Here is a 14,511-nt window from a genome sequence, read left to right on the forward strand (position 1 = left end):
CCATGGCCTCCACACTCTCCTGACCTCAACCCTCTTGACTTTCATTTATGGGGGCATTTGAAAGCTCTTGTATACATAACCCCGGTACCAAATGTAGAGACTCTTCGTGCTTGTATTGTGGATGGCTGTGATACAATACGCCATTCTCCAGGGCTGCATCAGCGCATCAGGGATTCCATGCGACAGAGGGTGGATGCATGTATCCTCGCTAACGGAGGACATTTTGAACATTTCATGTAACAAAGTTCCATGATTAATGTGATTTGAAGAGAAGTAATAAAATGAGATCTAACATGGAAAGTAAGCATTTCCGGATACATGTCCACATAACATATTTTCTTTCTTTGTGTGTGAGGAATGTTCCTGAAAGTTTGGCCGTACCTTTTTGTAACACCATGTATATATATTCTAGTACAGTGTAAATGTAGATGTATTGAATTTTTAGTGTCAGAATATTGATTTCACAAATAGTTTCCATGAAATGTATATGCAGTTGTGAACGTGGACTGCAGTTAGCTGTATAATGGAATGATGACAATGAAAATTTGTCAGACCGGTATTCACAACCACATTTTCCTCTTATCATGAGCAGTTGCCTTACAATTAGGCTATCCAAGCACGACTCACGGCCAAACCCAAACTTTAATGTGTCATGCATGCATGCCCGAAGGAACTTTGCATCGTGATTTTGATCAATACAGACACTGCAATATCGAATAAATAGTTTGGTTGCAACCAGTAGTTTACTAAGTATATAGGCGAGTCCTGAACTTTTCAGTAATGTCAAATTGAAATGATTAACAGCACGGAAACCCTTGACATGTTGCAGGGATGTTCCATATTTCATACAGTTGTGTAATTTTAGTTCAGTAAGTGTATTTTACAGGAACTACTGCCTTCTGTAACACTTGAGTCACACATTAAACATAATGCTCTTGTCAAATAAATTGGAATACATTTTAATTGGTATATTAAAAAGTATACATGGCATTGGCAGCAAGTGGTTATAATTACTGTTTATTTTAATAAAAAACATTCCAGATTGCAATGCATTTTTTATTTTTAGTTCTGGTCACTGGTTTTGGTGTAAAAGACCATCCTCATACCAAGGCTCCAGGTCACATGAGGAGCTGGAGCACAGAGATGTGTAGTACTGACTAGTGAAACAGTTAATGACAGGTACCAGTCAGTACTGGCTACTTGTGACATCAGGAGCCTTGGTCTGAGAATGGCCATGCAGTCCAAAACATGTAACCAGAATAAAAAGAAAAAAAATGTATTGCTGTCTAGACTGCTCTTTATTAAAATATTAAGTATAGTCTCTGTTGTTCCATAATGTGGAATGTAACTCCAGAATTAAGGGGAGTAATTAGATTGTTTCAATAATAAAACAGCAGTTAAAGCTCTGTGTCATACAGATTCATTGTTTACCTTTTAATAATGACTCATATTATTACCTTCTTAGTCAATGGACTTCATTTGTCATGATTAAGCCACCACCACCTTACATGTTAGGTATGTTAGGTGCATTGCTGCTCAAATTCCCTTGAAATTAGTTGATTCAGTTTCTCATTAGACTGGGATTTCTTATAGTAGAACATGTTATCTCAAATTTAAGCAGTGTATTTTTAAAAAATTTTCAGAAAATTATACTACATCCGATTAAACTAGCAACACAGAATTCAACCTCACGAGATTCATCACAGCGCAAACTTCCTCATAATTCCTGTCAGGTGAGTGACACGGCAGCTGAATGCATCAGTACATTAATTTCAGGCATGCCGTGTCCTCCTAGGTTTGTAAACCTATGGCATGTGAATTTAGTTATGTTGTAAATGTAGGGCATGCTAAAATACGTGTTCCTCTTGTCTGCATAAAGGTGTCGTGGAGGTTTATGACTTGAGGGATACACATCTTTTTAATTAATACCATGGACGGTTAGCATCATTTCTTCTGATGCAGTTATAACGGCAGTTATTATCAGTCTTCTGTTGTACTTTAAAATCTTACTGTAGAGTGTTAAAGCTCGAATTCCAAAAATGTTTATTCATGTACAGCTCTTTTTATTCAATTTGTTGACTGTTCGTAACATTCTGAAGAACCACTGAATTGCCCCAATTCTTGTTTTTGATTATTGTAGTTTTTCGCACGTTGCTTTTAATTTCATGGTAAAATGCCACTATTTTCTCTGTGGTTGCTTGCTTTTGATTCATCACTAATTTTTCAAGGTCTCTAATAGGAAAAAAATAGCCTTGCACAGAAATGAACACACCTTGTTACAATGAGTAAAGGTTGAGAAACTTGCATTTTTCCTTATTGTGTAAATTTGATTTTACATTCAGTCAGATGTCATATAATTAGCCATTAAAATTCTACTTACTTTGACCCTTTACACAGGTATCGTAATGTAGATTCAGTGTAATTATTATTTCAGTAGCCAACAATTCCGTTGAATGTGACACCAATAGAGTAGTTTGGTTTTTATTTCTAACTCTGTGGGAATAACATGATACATATATTGCATGTAACATGCTTAAGTTAATGCTATACATTACAGTTTTTGTGGAAACACACTTCATTGAATTTCCTTTATTTTTTCTTTTTGACAGTGTAAATGTAATTTTTTTAAAAAAGTTAGCTGTACTTTGACCAGGGCTGGTGACAAGTCATTGTTTGGGACACCAAGCTGAGAGGGGCACTCAAGTGTAAGATAATTAGCAGAAACTGACATGGGTGAAAATATAAGAGTGAAAAGGGAGGAAGGGCGGGGGCACCAAATTTTAAGATGCTTGTGTGGAGAAATGTTTTCAAGCTGGCCCTGACTGTGACTGTACAGTGTAACACTGGGCAAAATAACTATTTTGAAAGTGCCCAGAGTTGTGGTAATCCAGTTACTCTTCAGTTATTGCACTACAGTGTCGTTTTCTGCATTGCTCGCCACGCTCTGTGTCGTTTTGGTTTTGGCTATGCTCTGTGTCGTTTTGTTTTTTGGCCAAGTTCAGTGTCGTTATATGGGAAATGACTCCCAGTTTGATTATACGCGAACCTCAACCTGCTTTTTACAGCTAAATTACAAATTTTGTGATATTGAAAAAATAGCCCATTTCACATTGTTTCACGTTATTGTTCGTGCAATATTTTTCTGTCCCTATTGAGGTAACCTTACACTTCAACTTCAATAGCCTTTACATGTTTCAAATGAAAAAAGAAAAAAATTGCCTATTCATCAGTTTGACAGAATTTTTTGAACATTTTATATTGGATAAATACCAGATTGTTGGGAAAACAGGATAATTTGTAATAAGCATGATGCCTACATCAGAGAAGTGTGGGTAGTGAAGACATTTTAAAATGTCAACAAACAAGTAGTAAGAACAAACAAGTAGTAAGCATCGTCTGAAACACCTTTTGTGACTCCGAAAATATTTTGCACAGATTTGCTGCAGGTGGCATATTGCTAGAAATATCTGAAGACAGTAAAACATTGACAGCACCCAACACCACTGAAAATTCTTCATTAGGGTCAGGTGATTGTTGAAGAGTTGCAATTTAGTAATTGTAACCTGTTCTGAGAAGATATTTGTGACAGGCAAGGGAGTGGTAATCAGATCACTGATCAGAATGGATACTTTGATTTCCTTGTACAGAATAGGTCATAAAAGATCTCTCTCTCTCTCTCTCTCTCTCTCTCTCTCTCTCTCTCTCTCTCTCTATGTAGTGACATTGGATGTCACTGCTGGTACTAAAATTCACTGACAGTTGTCTTTTACTGAACAAATTCTGCATATATCTAACTTTGAGAACCTGCATTTTCTCTTTTATGATTATTTCATGAAGCATGTACAGTGAAATTACAGTTTATATGTAATAATCTTCCCTTCATTTGGAAAAAAAGACGCAAAAAATGGTCTGTCACCTGACATTTTTCACGGAAATTAGGAGTAGGAAATAAATGTCAGTCTGCAATTCTGATGTACTGAAAACTAATAATTGAGTGGTGCATTGGAGTGCCAGTCTCAAAATTATCTTGTAAATGTCTTAATGACTCCTGACAGAAATAATATTATAGGAAGAAATGATCTGGTCTTCAAACATGCTGTTTACTGAAAGACTGTTTAAACATTAAAACCATTTGATCAGTTTGCTTGTGAGCATAACAAACTTAGGTCAAATTACCAAAAATTTGAAACACAAAATTTTTGTGGAATTGTTCTGGTTACCGTATTTACTCTAATCTAAGCCGCACCTGAAATTTGAGACTCAAAATTCAAGGGGAGAGAAAAGTTTTAAACCGCCCCTCCAAATAGAAACAAAGTTGGTCCATTGTAACATGAGACACAATTGAGGTTGAAGATACAGCTGCAGTAGTGTGGTTTGAGTCGTAAGCTTAACAGTTAATCTTTACCAAGTAGCCATTGGTATGTCAGTTGCTCCGTCCGTATTTATACGGGTACCCTTCCTTTTTCAAGTGCTTCATCTGGTTTGAATCAATTGCTTATTTTGCTTTGATCTGATAAGTGCCGTTCTCTTTGTTGTAGGTGTTTATGTCACTCTAAGCTGAAAACGCATTATTGTACTGTCGTGCATTGTTTGTCGCATTCTGATAATGAGTGTCGCTGCTCGCGGCATGGCTTGCTTTTGTGCGCGCTACCACAGCTTACAATAAAAAAAAGAGGAATTGTCTCATAACCGAAACAACGGGAAGTGACTGCTATTTGTTGTTACTTATGCAGCTTTGATAATGATCAACAAGAACCAAATAATAGACTGCGTATGATAGAATTTATTCCGAACGAGAGTTTAGTGAAAATTTTTCTCCGTTTGAAAATCTTCCTCCTTTTGAAAATCTTTGCGGACGCCTCTTGAGTACCTTACATTCTGCACATAAACTAGACTCATCTTAGATTCGTGCTTCATTTCTGACTGTATCACTATTCGGCATAAGAATAATATGAATATAAACATGACTTATATGTATATTCTTCCACATTTGCTGTTGTCTCACTCTAGTTTCGTAGTTTATTAGGCAGACAGAATTTTAATGAGATAGCAGCAAACACAAAAGAATACACGGCATAATGTTTACAGTCTTTTACCTTTTCTTTTAATTTATTTGCTGACGTATAGGTTTTGGCGCATAGGTTTTGGCGCTAGTATTTATCTTGCTGCGTGCAAAGCATGCCTGTGTAGTGTTACATATATTAGACGGCAGAAGCTAGTTGTGGCGGCACCTACCAACATTTTTCCACTTACTTTGCACTCAATTCTAAGCTGCACACGTTTTTTTGGATTACAAAAACCGGAAAAAAAGTGCGGCTTAGATTTGAGTAAATACGGTAATCATAGACGGATTCCAATTGCAGATTTGCCTCTCATTTCATGTATAGACTAAGACTTTGCATTTGGAATACTGTGGTGTAGTGAGGGGTAAATATAATTTATACATTGGAACAGTTTTTAGGGGAAAATGAGAACACTTGTATATTACTTTTAAATAAATTTCGCTAGTGTATGATTTTCCTCACTTCATAGTTCATTTCGAGCAACAGTGATCCCAAGTCAGTTTACACTCCTTCTTTCAAAAAGTGACCTCCAATTTGTTTGCTATTACTTGTTCCTTTGTACAATTGTTGGTAGGAATGGCTGATTCTTAGCTCCATTCCACATAAAGTGGACCAGTTTTAGGAATCAGCCCTAGCTGACCATCTCTCATTTAAGCTGGACATGGCACACACATTCCTTACACAATGAAACTAAGCTACTTCTGGCAAATTATGCAGTCACAATGTGACAGATGCCTATGCACTTGTGTCACTCAACTCTGTTCCACTACCAGCAATTTAGACTGTTTGTGCATTGCCCAAAATTGGGATCCGACTCTATATTCTACTGAAGAACTCCCAACAGCTTCCGTTAGTCTGTGTTCTTAGAGTTTCCTTTCAATATCCCCTGTGGGCTGTACCTTGTCCGGGCTGGGCATGTTCTGTGGTTCCTAGAAGGATGCTGACCCTACCCTACCCTTCCCTGACACCCGCTTGTTTCAATCCTCCCAAGATTATTCCAATTCGATATGCATCTACACATATTGATTGAAAGTAAACAACAGGGTCAGTTATGCTTTTGCATATGCAAGGGGACACTAGAAGCACTGCCAGCCAAGTGCCTGCAGTGTATGCAATGCAGAGTTGGTTGCCATCTCTCGAGCTTTGCGATATCTCAGAAAGTGGAAATGGCAGGGTGAGTGTCTTAGCAGCACCGGGAAGAAGGGAAATGTTCTTTATGGTGACACAAAATAGGGTTTTAGCTTTCTTAGATGAAGACAAATGTAGCTTATTGTGCCTTGGTGAAAAGGGTACTGTTGCAGTTCAAATGGATGGTGAAAATGCACTGAGCTGACAAGTCATGGGATAGCTCCAAATATCGTGTTTGACCGCTTTCCACCTGATGATGTGCAGCAACTCGATCTAGCATGGTCTCGACAAGTTGTTGGAAGTCCACGGCAGAAGTATTGAGCCATGGCTACCTCTATAGTGGTCCATAATTGCAAAAGTATTAGCAGTGCAGGATTTCATGCGCAAACTGACCTATAGATTATGGCCCATAAATATTCAATGGGATTCATGTTGGGTGGTCTGGGAGGCCAAATCACTCGCTCGAATTATCCAGAATGTTCTTAATATCAATCGCGAACAATTGTAGCCCAGTCACATGAGAGTGACACTGTGAATCTTGGAATATTGGGTTCTCTAATGATTTCTGTAATGAAATATCCCATACATCTAGCTCCAACTACCATTCTGTGTTCAAAGTCTGTTAAGTTGTGTGGTACAGCCATAATCATGTCGGAAACCTTTTAACATCAATCATCAGAGTAGAAATGACAGCTCCACCAATCTGCTGCCCTTATATGCTGTGGGAATGTGATACTGCTGCTGTCTGTGTATATGCATATTGCTGTCTCATGATTTTTGTAACCTGTGTAGTGCCAAACAAAAATGCTTTTTCAGTAATTTGTGCGAAAAGCAAGTTGTGTATTGTCAGTATGCATGGCCAAGATGTATGGGCTTCAAAATTCTCTGCCCTTTGGTCAGAATACTATGTAGTTGGCTCACCGGGCTTTCACTCGGTGTCTACTTTGCTTATCAAAATGTAGAACTTGATCTGTCCAAAAGTATTACTGATACCTACAAAATGTATTTTGATGAGCAGAATAATTTGTGACGTTTAAAGCTTTGTATGCTTAAGTTTCACAGATGTGTCAAATCTCCTGGATAAATTGTCAGATGTGTACAGTGGTGTTGTCATTGAGGAAATGATAGCATTTAAACCGTGAGTGCAAATGTATTAAACTACACTGCATACTCAACAAATGCTGGTTAAAGCTTGTCTAAAACACTTGGCATCAAAAATTTTTGAGCTTTCAGTCCATTACTTTGTATCGAAGTACAAGGCACAGTGTTTAAAATTGTCAGAGAAAACTTGAAAGCTGGTGAAATTGTTGTGTTTGTGTACTTTGCAGAGTATTGCTCTTGTGGTTTGGAATGCTCTGCAGGATTTGCATTGGGAGAATAGTCAGGCAACATTATGCGAATTTCTTGTTGATTTTCACGGCAGTTAAGTTAATTGCATTAGTGTATCATTGATAGTTCACAAAATGACACTCTTACAGTGCATGTATTCACAAAAAAGTTGCACATTTGTGCCATCACAAACAGGATTTTGGATTTACTGCTCCCCCCCCCCCCCTCCCCCTTTCTCCCACCACGGTAAATTGTCCTGTGTTGTTGGTAGGATACCTTTACTAGTCACACTACCACACACACACACACACACACACACACACACACACACACACACACACACACACACAGTGATACATCAATTTTTTACAGGAGATTTGTTCCATCTCTGTGATCAAAACATATAAAAACCATTTATTCACTAAAAAAAAAAAAATTGATTGAATCTGAAGACTGACCCAGAAGAAAGGATTCAAAAAGACTTGGAATCTTGTCTGAACATAAGAACAAATTTGTTCCTCATGATATGTATAAAGATTAGAGTTTCAAAAGACTGTTTAGAATTTCTCCATTTAGTTTGTGGCCAAAGTTGGACAAGATATTGAACCAGATAATCCTTGTTTGGGTAAACAATAAAACCTGATACCTGGCCAGTATGTTGCTTGTGTGTATGACAATGAACGGTGTTCTCGAAATATTTGTTATCTTGGAAGAGCCGCAAGATGCAAAAATTGCCTAAAAAGGAAAGTTGCCACTCACCATACAGTAGAGACGCTGAGTTGCAGATAGGCGCAACAAAGAGACTGTCACAAATAATAGCTTTCGGCCAGCAAGGCCTTCATGAGAATTAGATGGCAAACACACACATACACGTGCAAATGCAACTTGCAAGTTGGTAATCAGTGCAAGAGGTAATCATTGCAAAGATCTCTTCTTTTTATATTTACAAGGGGTTGGAAGTTATTGCTGGGTCCTTAAAAAATGTTAAATGAATTTGTAATGGAACACTTGTACTTGAAACTGTTATGCCAAACCAAGTATCTAAGCTTCTGAAATGCAAGAATTTTGTGACTACCCTGTTGTGGCTGAGTTGTGTAACACTCTTAGCTTGTGTAAGAGCATGGTTACCTGCTCCAATATAATGGAGGCGAACCCTGTAGAGTTACGTGAAGAAAGGAAAAATATGGATGTCATGGAAGCGCAGAACTGTATGAGGAGATTCGCTGGCACATTAGAGAAAACTGCAACATTTATTCTCATGTTCAACACACTGGAGTTACCTGAACATGTTCTTGTAGGCTGTATCTGTCTGAAGGTTTGACCATTTGTTACTGACCCAAAGTGATGCTTCAAATGTCAAAGATTTGGTCATACCACTAGGGCATGTAATGGGAGGGCTACGTGAGGCAATTGCTGAGGCTCAACTCACAAATCTGGCGATTCTGGTACACTTCCTCCAAAATGCATAAATGTTGAAAGGAGACACACACACCCTGTGGTGAACCTAAAGCAGCTTTCAAAGCTATGCAACTTCTGGTGTTTGCTACTTCTTTTGCATTGGACTTTAAGAAGTCAGTCACCAAATGCGATGCCTCTTCACAGAGCCAGACCACAGATTCAAGTAAGACTATGTGCGCTCGTTAGTGTAACTGTGGGGGGAAAACTGCACTTGAACCCAGAATCATTTGGAAGCCGTCAAAGACAGACTTGGTATCTCAGTGACATACCATTGCACCCAGTCAGAAGCCCACTAAGCCAGCCTCACCACCCTTGCAAGCAGCTCCTCACAAAAGTAAGGAAAAGTTGTTCAGAATTGTAGAAAGCGGCATAAAAATCATCAGACCTGTGAGCACTCTGCCTTTCATATGGTGTTTTTACTTTAGAGGTTATTGGTAGTGTTGTGGAGAAACCAAACAGCTGGGAACTGCGACCTCTCAGGTAAATCACCACCGCCAAAGTGTGATGACAAGGATAACCTTCACTAATCAGTGTCTCCCATTGCTGCAGCAGAACTTAAACGGATGCCAATCACATTTGGAAGAGCTGAAGCTCCTGGCTCAGAGAAGACTGCTCTGCATCTGCTTTCGGGAAACTCACTTTAATGTCACTAACACGCCTGAATTGCTTGTTGCCGGAGACAGCTAGGGTTGGAATGGCTGTTTTCATCAGTGACAATTGCCAGACTTTATCACAGCCATAAAAACAGTTGCAGTGCAGATTCTCATACCAGTTAAAATCAATGTTATCTTTCTTGAAGAAATCTCCTGGGCACTTCCCCACCCATTCGTCCTTGGTTGGGGGGGGGGGGGGGGGGGAGAGACTTAAGTGCACACAATGTGCTGTGGGACTCAGCTACTACTTGTTCCAGGGATTTAATTATCAAGTGCCTCATTCATTCAGAGAACATCAGCCTTTTGAACTCTGGTCAAATAACATGGTTTTCCACAGCTATTGGGTCATCTCCAGCTATTGACTTTTGTTTTTGCTCCCCAGTTATTACAGAGTTAGTGGGAAGTGGCCACAGATTTGCATTTCAGTGACTGCTTTCCAGTGTGGATTCGTCTGCTGACTTGCTGACAGGAGACCACGAAGACAGCTGGTTCAAAGGGCAAGTTGGTTAAGATAGAATCAACAAGCCATCTTCGAACAATAGCATTGTGCCCAGGAGATGGTGGACCATATCATCTTTGAGAGTCAATGAGCCACTGTAGATTCCATTTCTGAGTCTAGCAACCACCTTAGATGACGGCCTGTCCCTAGGTGGAGTGACGTATGTAACTCTGCAGTGCCAGGTACACAGCTTTGAGGAAGTTCAAAAACTGAGAACAAAAAACCTCTGTGCCTTGAGATCGCCAAGAGTACAAGCCAGGTGAGTGATAGAAAAGGAACTTCTGAAGGAAATTCATGACTTCCATTAATTGGTTGTGTTCCACTGTGCTAGTTTGCGACTCAGCCAGATTTTAGGCAAGGGCAGTACACCTCCCCTTATGGCTGTGTTGAGAAATGGGCTCTTGGTGTATGTGTCTAAAGATGTGGCTCAAATTTTAGCTGAACACATTTTTACTGTCACTGTGTCACCCAGACAAGCTTCTGGATTCCAGCTCTTTTATAGGACTGTGGAGACAGAGATGCTGCTTCTCATGTAATGAATACTTCTAGTCTTCTGTTCTCCATGTGGTAATTGGAAACAGCTCTGTCCATGGTCAGACACACTGCTCCAGGAGCAGATTAGACTCATTATGCCATGCTCACTCGTCTTGCCCTTGAGCCAAAGGTGAGCCCCTATCATGTTTCAGTCGGCTGTGGTTTCATGGACTGTACCCATGATTTGGAAGGACGCAAAACTAATTCCATAAGGGAAACCAGGCAAGGATCATACTGACCCTAAAAGTTACCGGAGTGTTGTAGTCCATACCAGATGTGTGAGAAACACTCTCAAGCACATGGTTAACTGCCACCTTGTCTGTCTCCTTGAATCCCGAGGTCACCCGTGCCTCTCTCGATGTGGTTTTAGGTGCTACCATTCTGTCCTTACAACTTAATTTTACTAGAGATGGCTATATGCGATTCCTTTTTACAGTGAAACGGTTTGGTTGGTATGTTTTTTGACCTGTATTGTGATCTGTTAAATGCTCTTTGTTTGTGAATGAGTTCCCAATCTTCATCTCTTCCTCCAATCTTACAAAAATGACAAGGCAACTACAGCTGACCATCAGGACGCCGGAAGCTAGGACCAATAATACTCTTTTTAAGGTCTCACCAACAAAGACTGTGTGTGTCAGTTCTATCTTTGCTAGTTGAAGTTTTAACCCATCGGAGTTCAAAATGGGGAGCAATATTCTACATTTTAAGGACACTGTGTGTTTTTTAGGCCTGCTGTTTGACTTGAAATTAACCCGGCAACTGCATCTGAAAGTCCTGGAAAAAAAGTGTTTCAAATCAGTGAATATTTTGAAATACCTCACTGGAAAGCAATAGGAGGACTGACAGGTCCTGCCTGTTGCAGTTGTACAGGGCATCACAGTTAGATTATGGAGACGTGTTTTATGGATAAGTTTGTATTTCCTATCCCAGGATGTTAGATGCTGTCCACCATGAGAGCATTTAGGTATTGACTGGATCATATCAGACCAACCCAGTTTAGTATGTGTGCAGAAGTTCGTGAACCACCTCTCTGGATTATCAGTGCCGCCTACTGGCTCGGCAGGACCTTAAAATCTCAGTGTTGCCCCAATCATTGCATTTAGTGTAGCAATCCACTCTAACTTTGAGCAACTGTTCAGGAATTGGCCCCTTGCTACCAAGACATTTGGGATACATGCTGCTGATTGTCTCAAGCATCTGGATATATCAGGCCTCAAAATAAATAACCAGGCATGGAATGAATTGCTCTCTTGGCATCATCAGAGGCCCAATGTGATTTGAAGTTTGAAGCAGTATAAGAAAACTTGTAAGCCAGATTACATTTTTACAACTCTGTTTTCATTAGTTTTGTGTGTGTACCACAGTTTCATCGTTGTTTATATGGATGGAACAAGAGAATACCCTCAGTTGTTCAGCTGTTTCCTCGGATAAGATTTTCAAAGTGTGCCCTCCAGAACAGTTTACAAATTACGACGTGGAGTTGTATGGCATTAATGACTGCACAGGAGTGGATTGGCAGGCATCACAGTGCAAGGTTTCTTATCTGTTCTGACTCATTAGTGCACTACAACTGGTCCACCAAGTGTACATGGTAGATAAGTTGATTCAGCTCATGGTTCACGTGTGGATGGGGTGTTCATTGATGTGCCATCCCCTTGCACACCATCCTCTCATTATCTGAGAGACGAATCGCATCGGTGGGAAAATGAATTGCTGTCACTTAAATCACACAGATATGGTGGACTTCATGCTGGCCTTACCATTGGCAGGTTTGCCACCCCCACTGCATGTAGGACATAGCCCTGAACTCATGGTTTCCTCCTCTAGCAGGAGGATCCACCACTAAGGTTGTGTGTGCCACTTTCGATTCATTATGTTTTAGATGTGTGTGTCGTAATACTGACATCACTGTAGCCCTTGATTTGGTTGGAGATATGTCCACCATCCTCGCCGACGCGCGCACACACACACACACACACACACACACACACACACACACACACACACACACCAATGTTGCTTGGGTCCTGAAATTTTGTGAACTGCTGGACCTCATCCCTAAAGTGCTGGGGAGGGAGGTGGACTTTAATGCATTACAACATACTCTGCATCTGGGAATAGCCTTCGTCCCCCCACATGAATGGCATGCTGACTTTTTGTTAGTGTGCTGATGACAATAGTGTTGAGTGCCCCACATACAAAATCATCATGATGCACAGATCTTCCCACTGTTAGCAGATATCTTCAAAAAGTACGACTTGGAAGTGTTAATTTTCAGTATGTACTGATTGTGGTATTTGCTGTCAACTTGCCTAAATAGAGGATGGTCAGAAACAGTGTGAAAAACTTGTAAAGATGCTGAAGGGTAGGTTGTGCTAGGAAATAATTGTTAAGAAAAAGATCCAATGTGATGCACCATTTTAGAGTTAATTAGCATCAAACTTGGCCAATCAAACAGTTCTGCATGCAAATTCAAGTGTCCTTCTGAATAGAATTAGTGTCAGTGTTCTTATTGGGAAGATATTAGCATACGAGACTGCACAGTCTTTAGTCTGCGTTCGATCCCTACCTCTCTCTGATGTCCATTTCTTGTATTGCTCTCTTGTTCAGTTTTAGGAAACCAAATGAAGAATATGTTTGGCTCTCTCTCTCTCTCTCTCTCTCTCTCTCTCTCTCTCTCTCTCTCTCTATATATATATATATATATATATATATATATATGCCACTTGAATCCACACACATAATGGCCTGATTCGATAACTTCAGTGCTAATTAAATTGGAAACGGCACAACGTTTTGACCTTTTTTCGTAACTGTTACTTCTCAGCACATCTTACACTGCAGCACCCTTACAAGCTTTTCAGACTGTTTCTGACCACCCTGTAGACTGTTTTCAATCTTATTTCTTATTCTGATCTGTTCAGTTTCCATTTACTCTTAGCAAATCAAAAATACAACCTACTCACTGTTGTAGTAATCTACCATTTATGAAAAAGTATTTTCTTGCGAACTTCAGTTGAGATTTTTTCTGTACATTTATTTTTGCATACTGACAGTGGCATACTCTTCAGTGCTGACACAGCCATCTCCTGCCTTGTCGTATATTCTTACTGTGTTTTGCGCAGATTCTGCTCAAGCCCCACCACCCCCGCCCCTCCTAACAATTTCTGTCTCGCTTTGAATTTATTCTGCAGATCAGTGTCCTTACTGTTTCGGTCAGTTACAATTTCTGTGTGAAAATTGTTACATTCTATAATATCTTGGGCTAGTTGTAGAAAGCATTTGACCTGAAATTAATCCAGAAAATGACCTCAGATGAAGCTTAACTCAGAAATCTGTGTTGTATAAACATTAATTGCGGGTTATATTGGGGTGAAGCAGGATCAGCTTTGACTGACGAAAATTCACAGATCAAAGTCAGGTTCAAATGTAATTCAGTTTACAGTGTAGACATTACAAAAAGTTGTTTTGCACAAATACAAATTGAAATAACAAAGAAGTTTTTATTAACACTTCAGTATGTAACTATGCCACTTCCACACCACTGAAGCTTAAAATTACTTCCTCTTCATTGCCCCCCCCCCCCCCCCCCCCCCTCGCCCCCGTCCCTATGATCTATAAGGTTAGGTTAAGTGGGCTGGTCTGTGAATACCAGGGGAAACCGTGAAAAAATTGTCAGTTTTCTAAACAGTGTAACTCAAACAATAAGATTTGTAAGCCCATATAATGCTTACCATCTTTTAAGACATCTGTTGGAACATTTTTTGTCTGAATCACTCATTTTGCTCACACTTCTTTTGATTGTATTTTTTTGTTGCAAGTGAATAAACCATGCTAATTATTTATG

At 39.7% G+C, this 14,511-nt stretch overlaps 1 protein-coding gene across 3 annotated transcripts in view; it reads left to right on the top strand.

Moving 5' to 3' along the window:
* The window catches only part of LOC124612697 (WW domain-containing adapter protein with coiled-coil homolog), an 86,586-nt gene that overhangs the window by 14,650 nt on the left and 57,425 nt on the right, over positions 1-14,511 (top strand). For 2 of the 3 annotated variants that reach the window (XR_006979563.1, XM_047141040.1), the window contains exon 5: positions 1,644-1,733. The exons of the other annotated variant lie outside the window; for it this stretch is intronic. Coding sequence is in view for 1 of the 2 variants with exons in the window: in XM_047141040.1 (XP_046996996.1) it covers positions 1,644-1,733 (90 nt within the window). In the remaining variant the exon portion in view is untranslated. The remainder of the gene's footprint in view (positions 1-1,643; positions 1,734-14,511) is intronic. 3 annotated transcript variants of the gene reach the window in all.

Source organism: Schistocerca americana, chromosome 4 (genome assembly GCF_021461395.2).
Source record: "Schistocerca americana isolate TAMUIC-IGC-003095 chromosome 4, iqSchAmer2.1, whole genome shotgun sequence".
Lineage (NCBI taxonomy): Eukaryota > Metazoa > Arthropoda > Insecta > Orthoptera > Acrididae > Schistocerca > Schistocerca americana.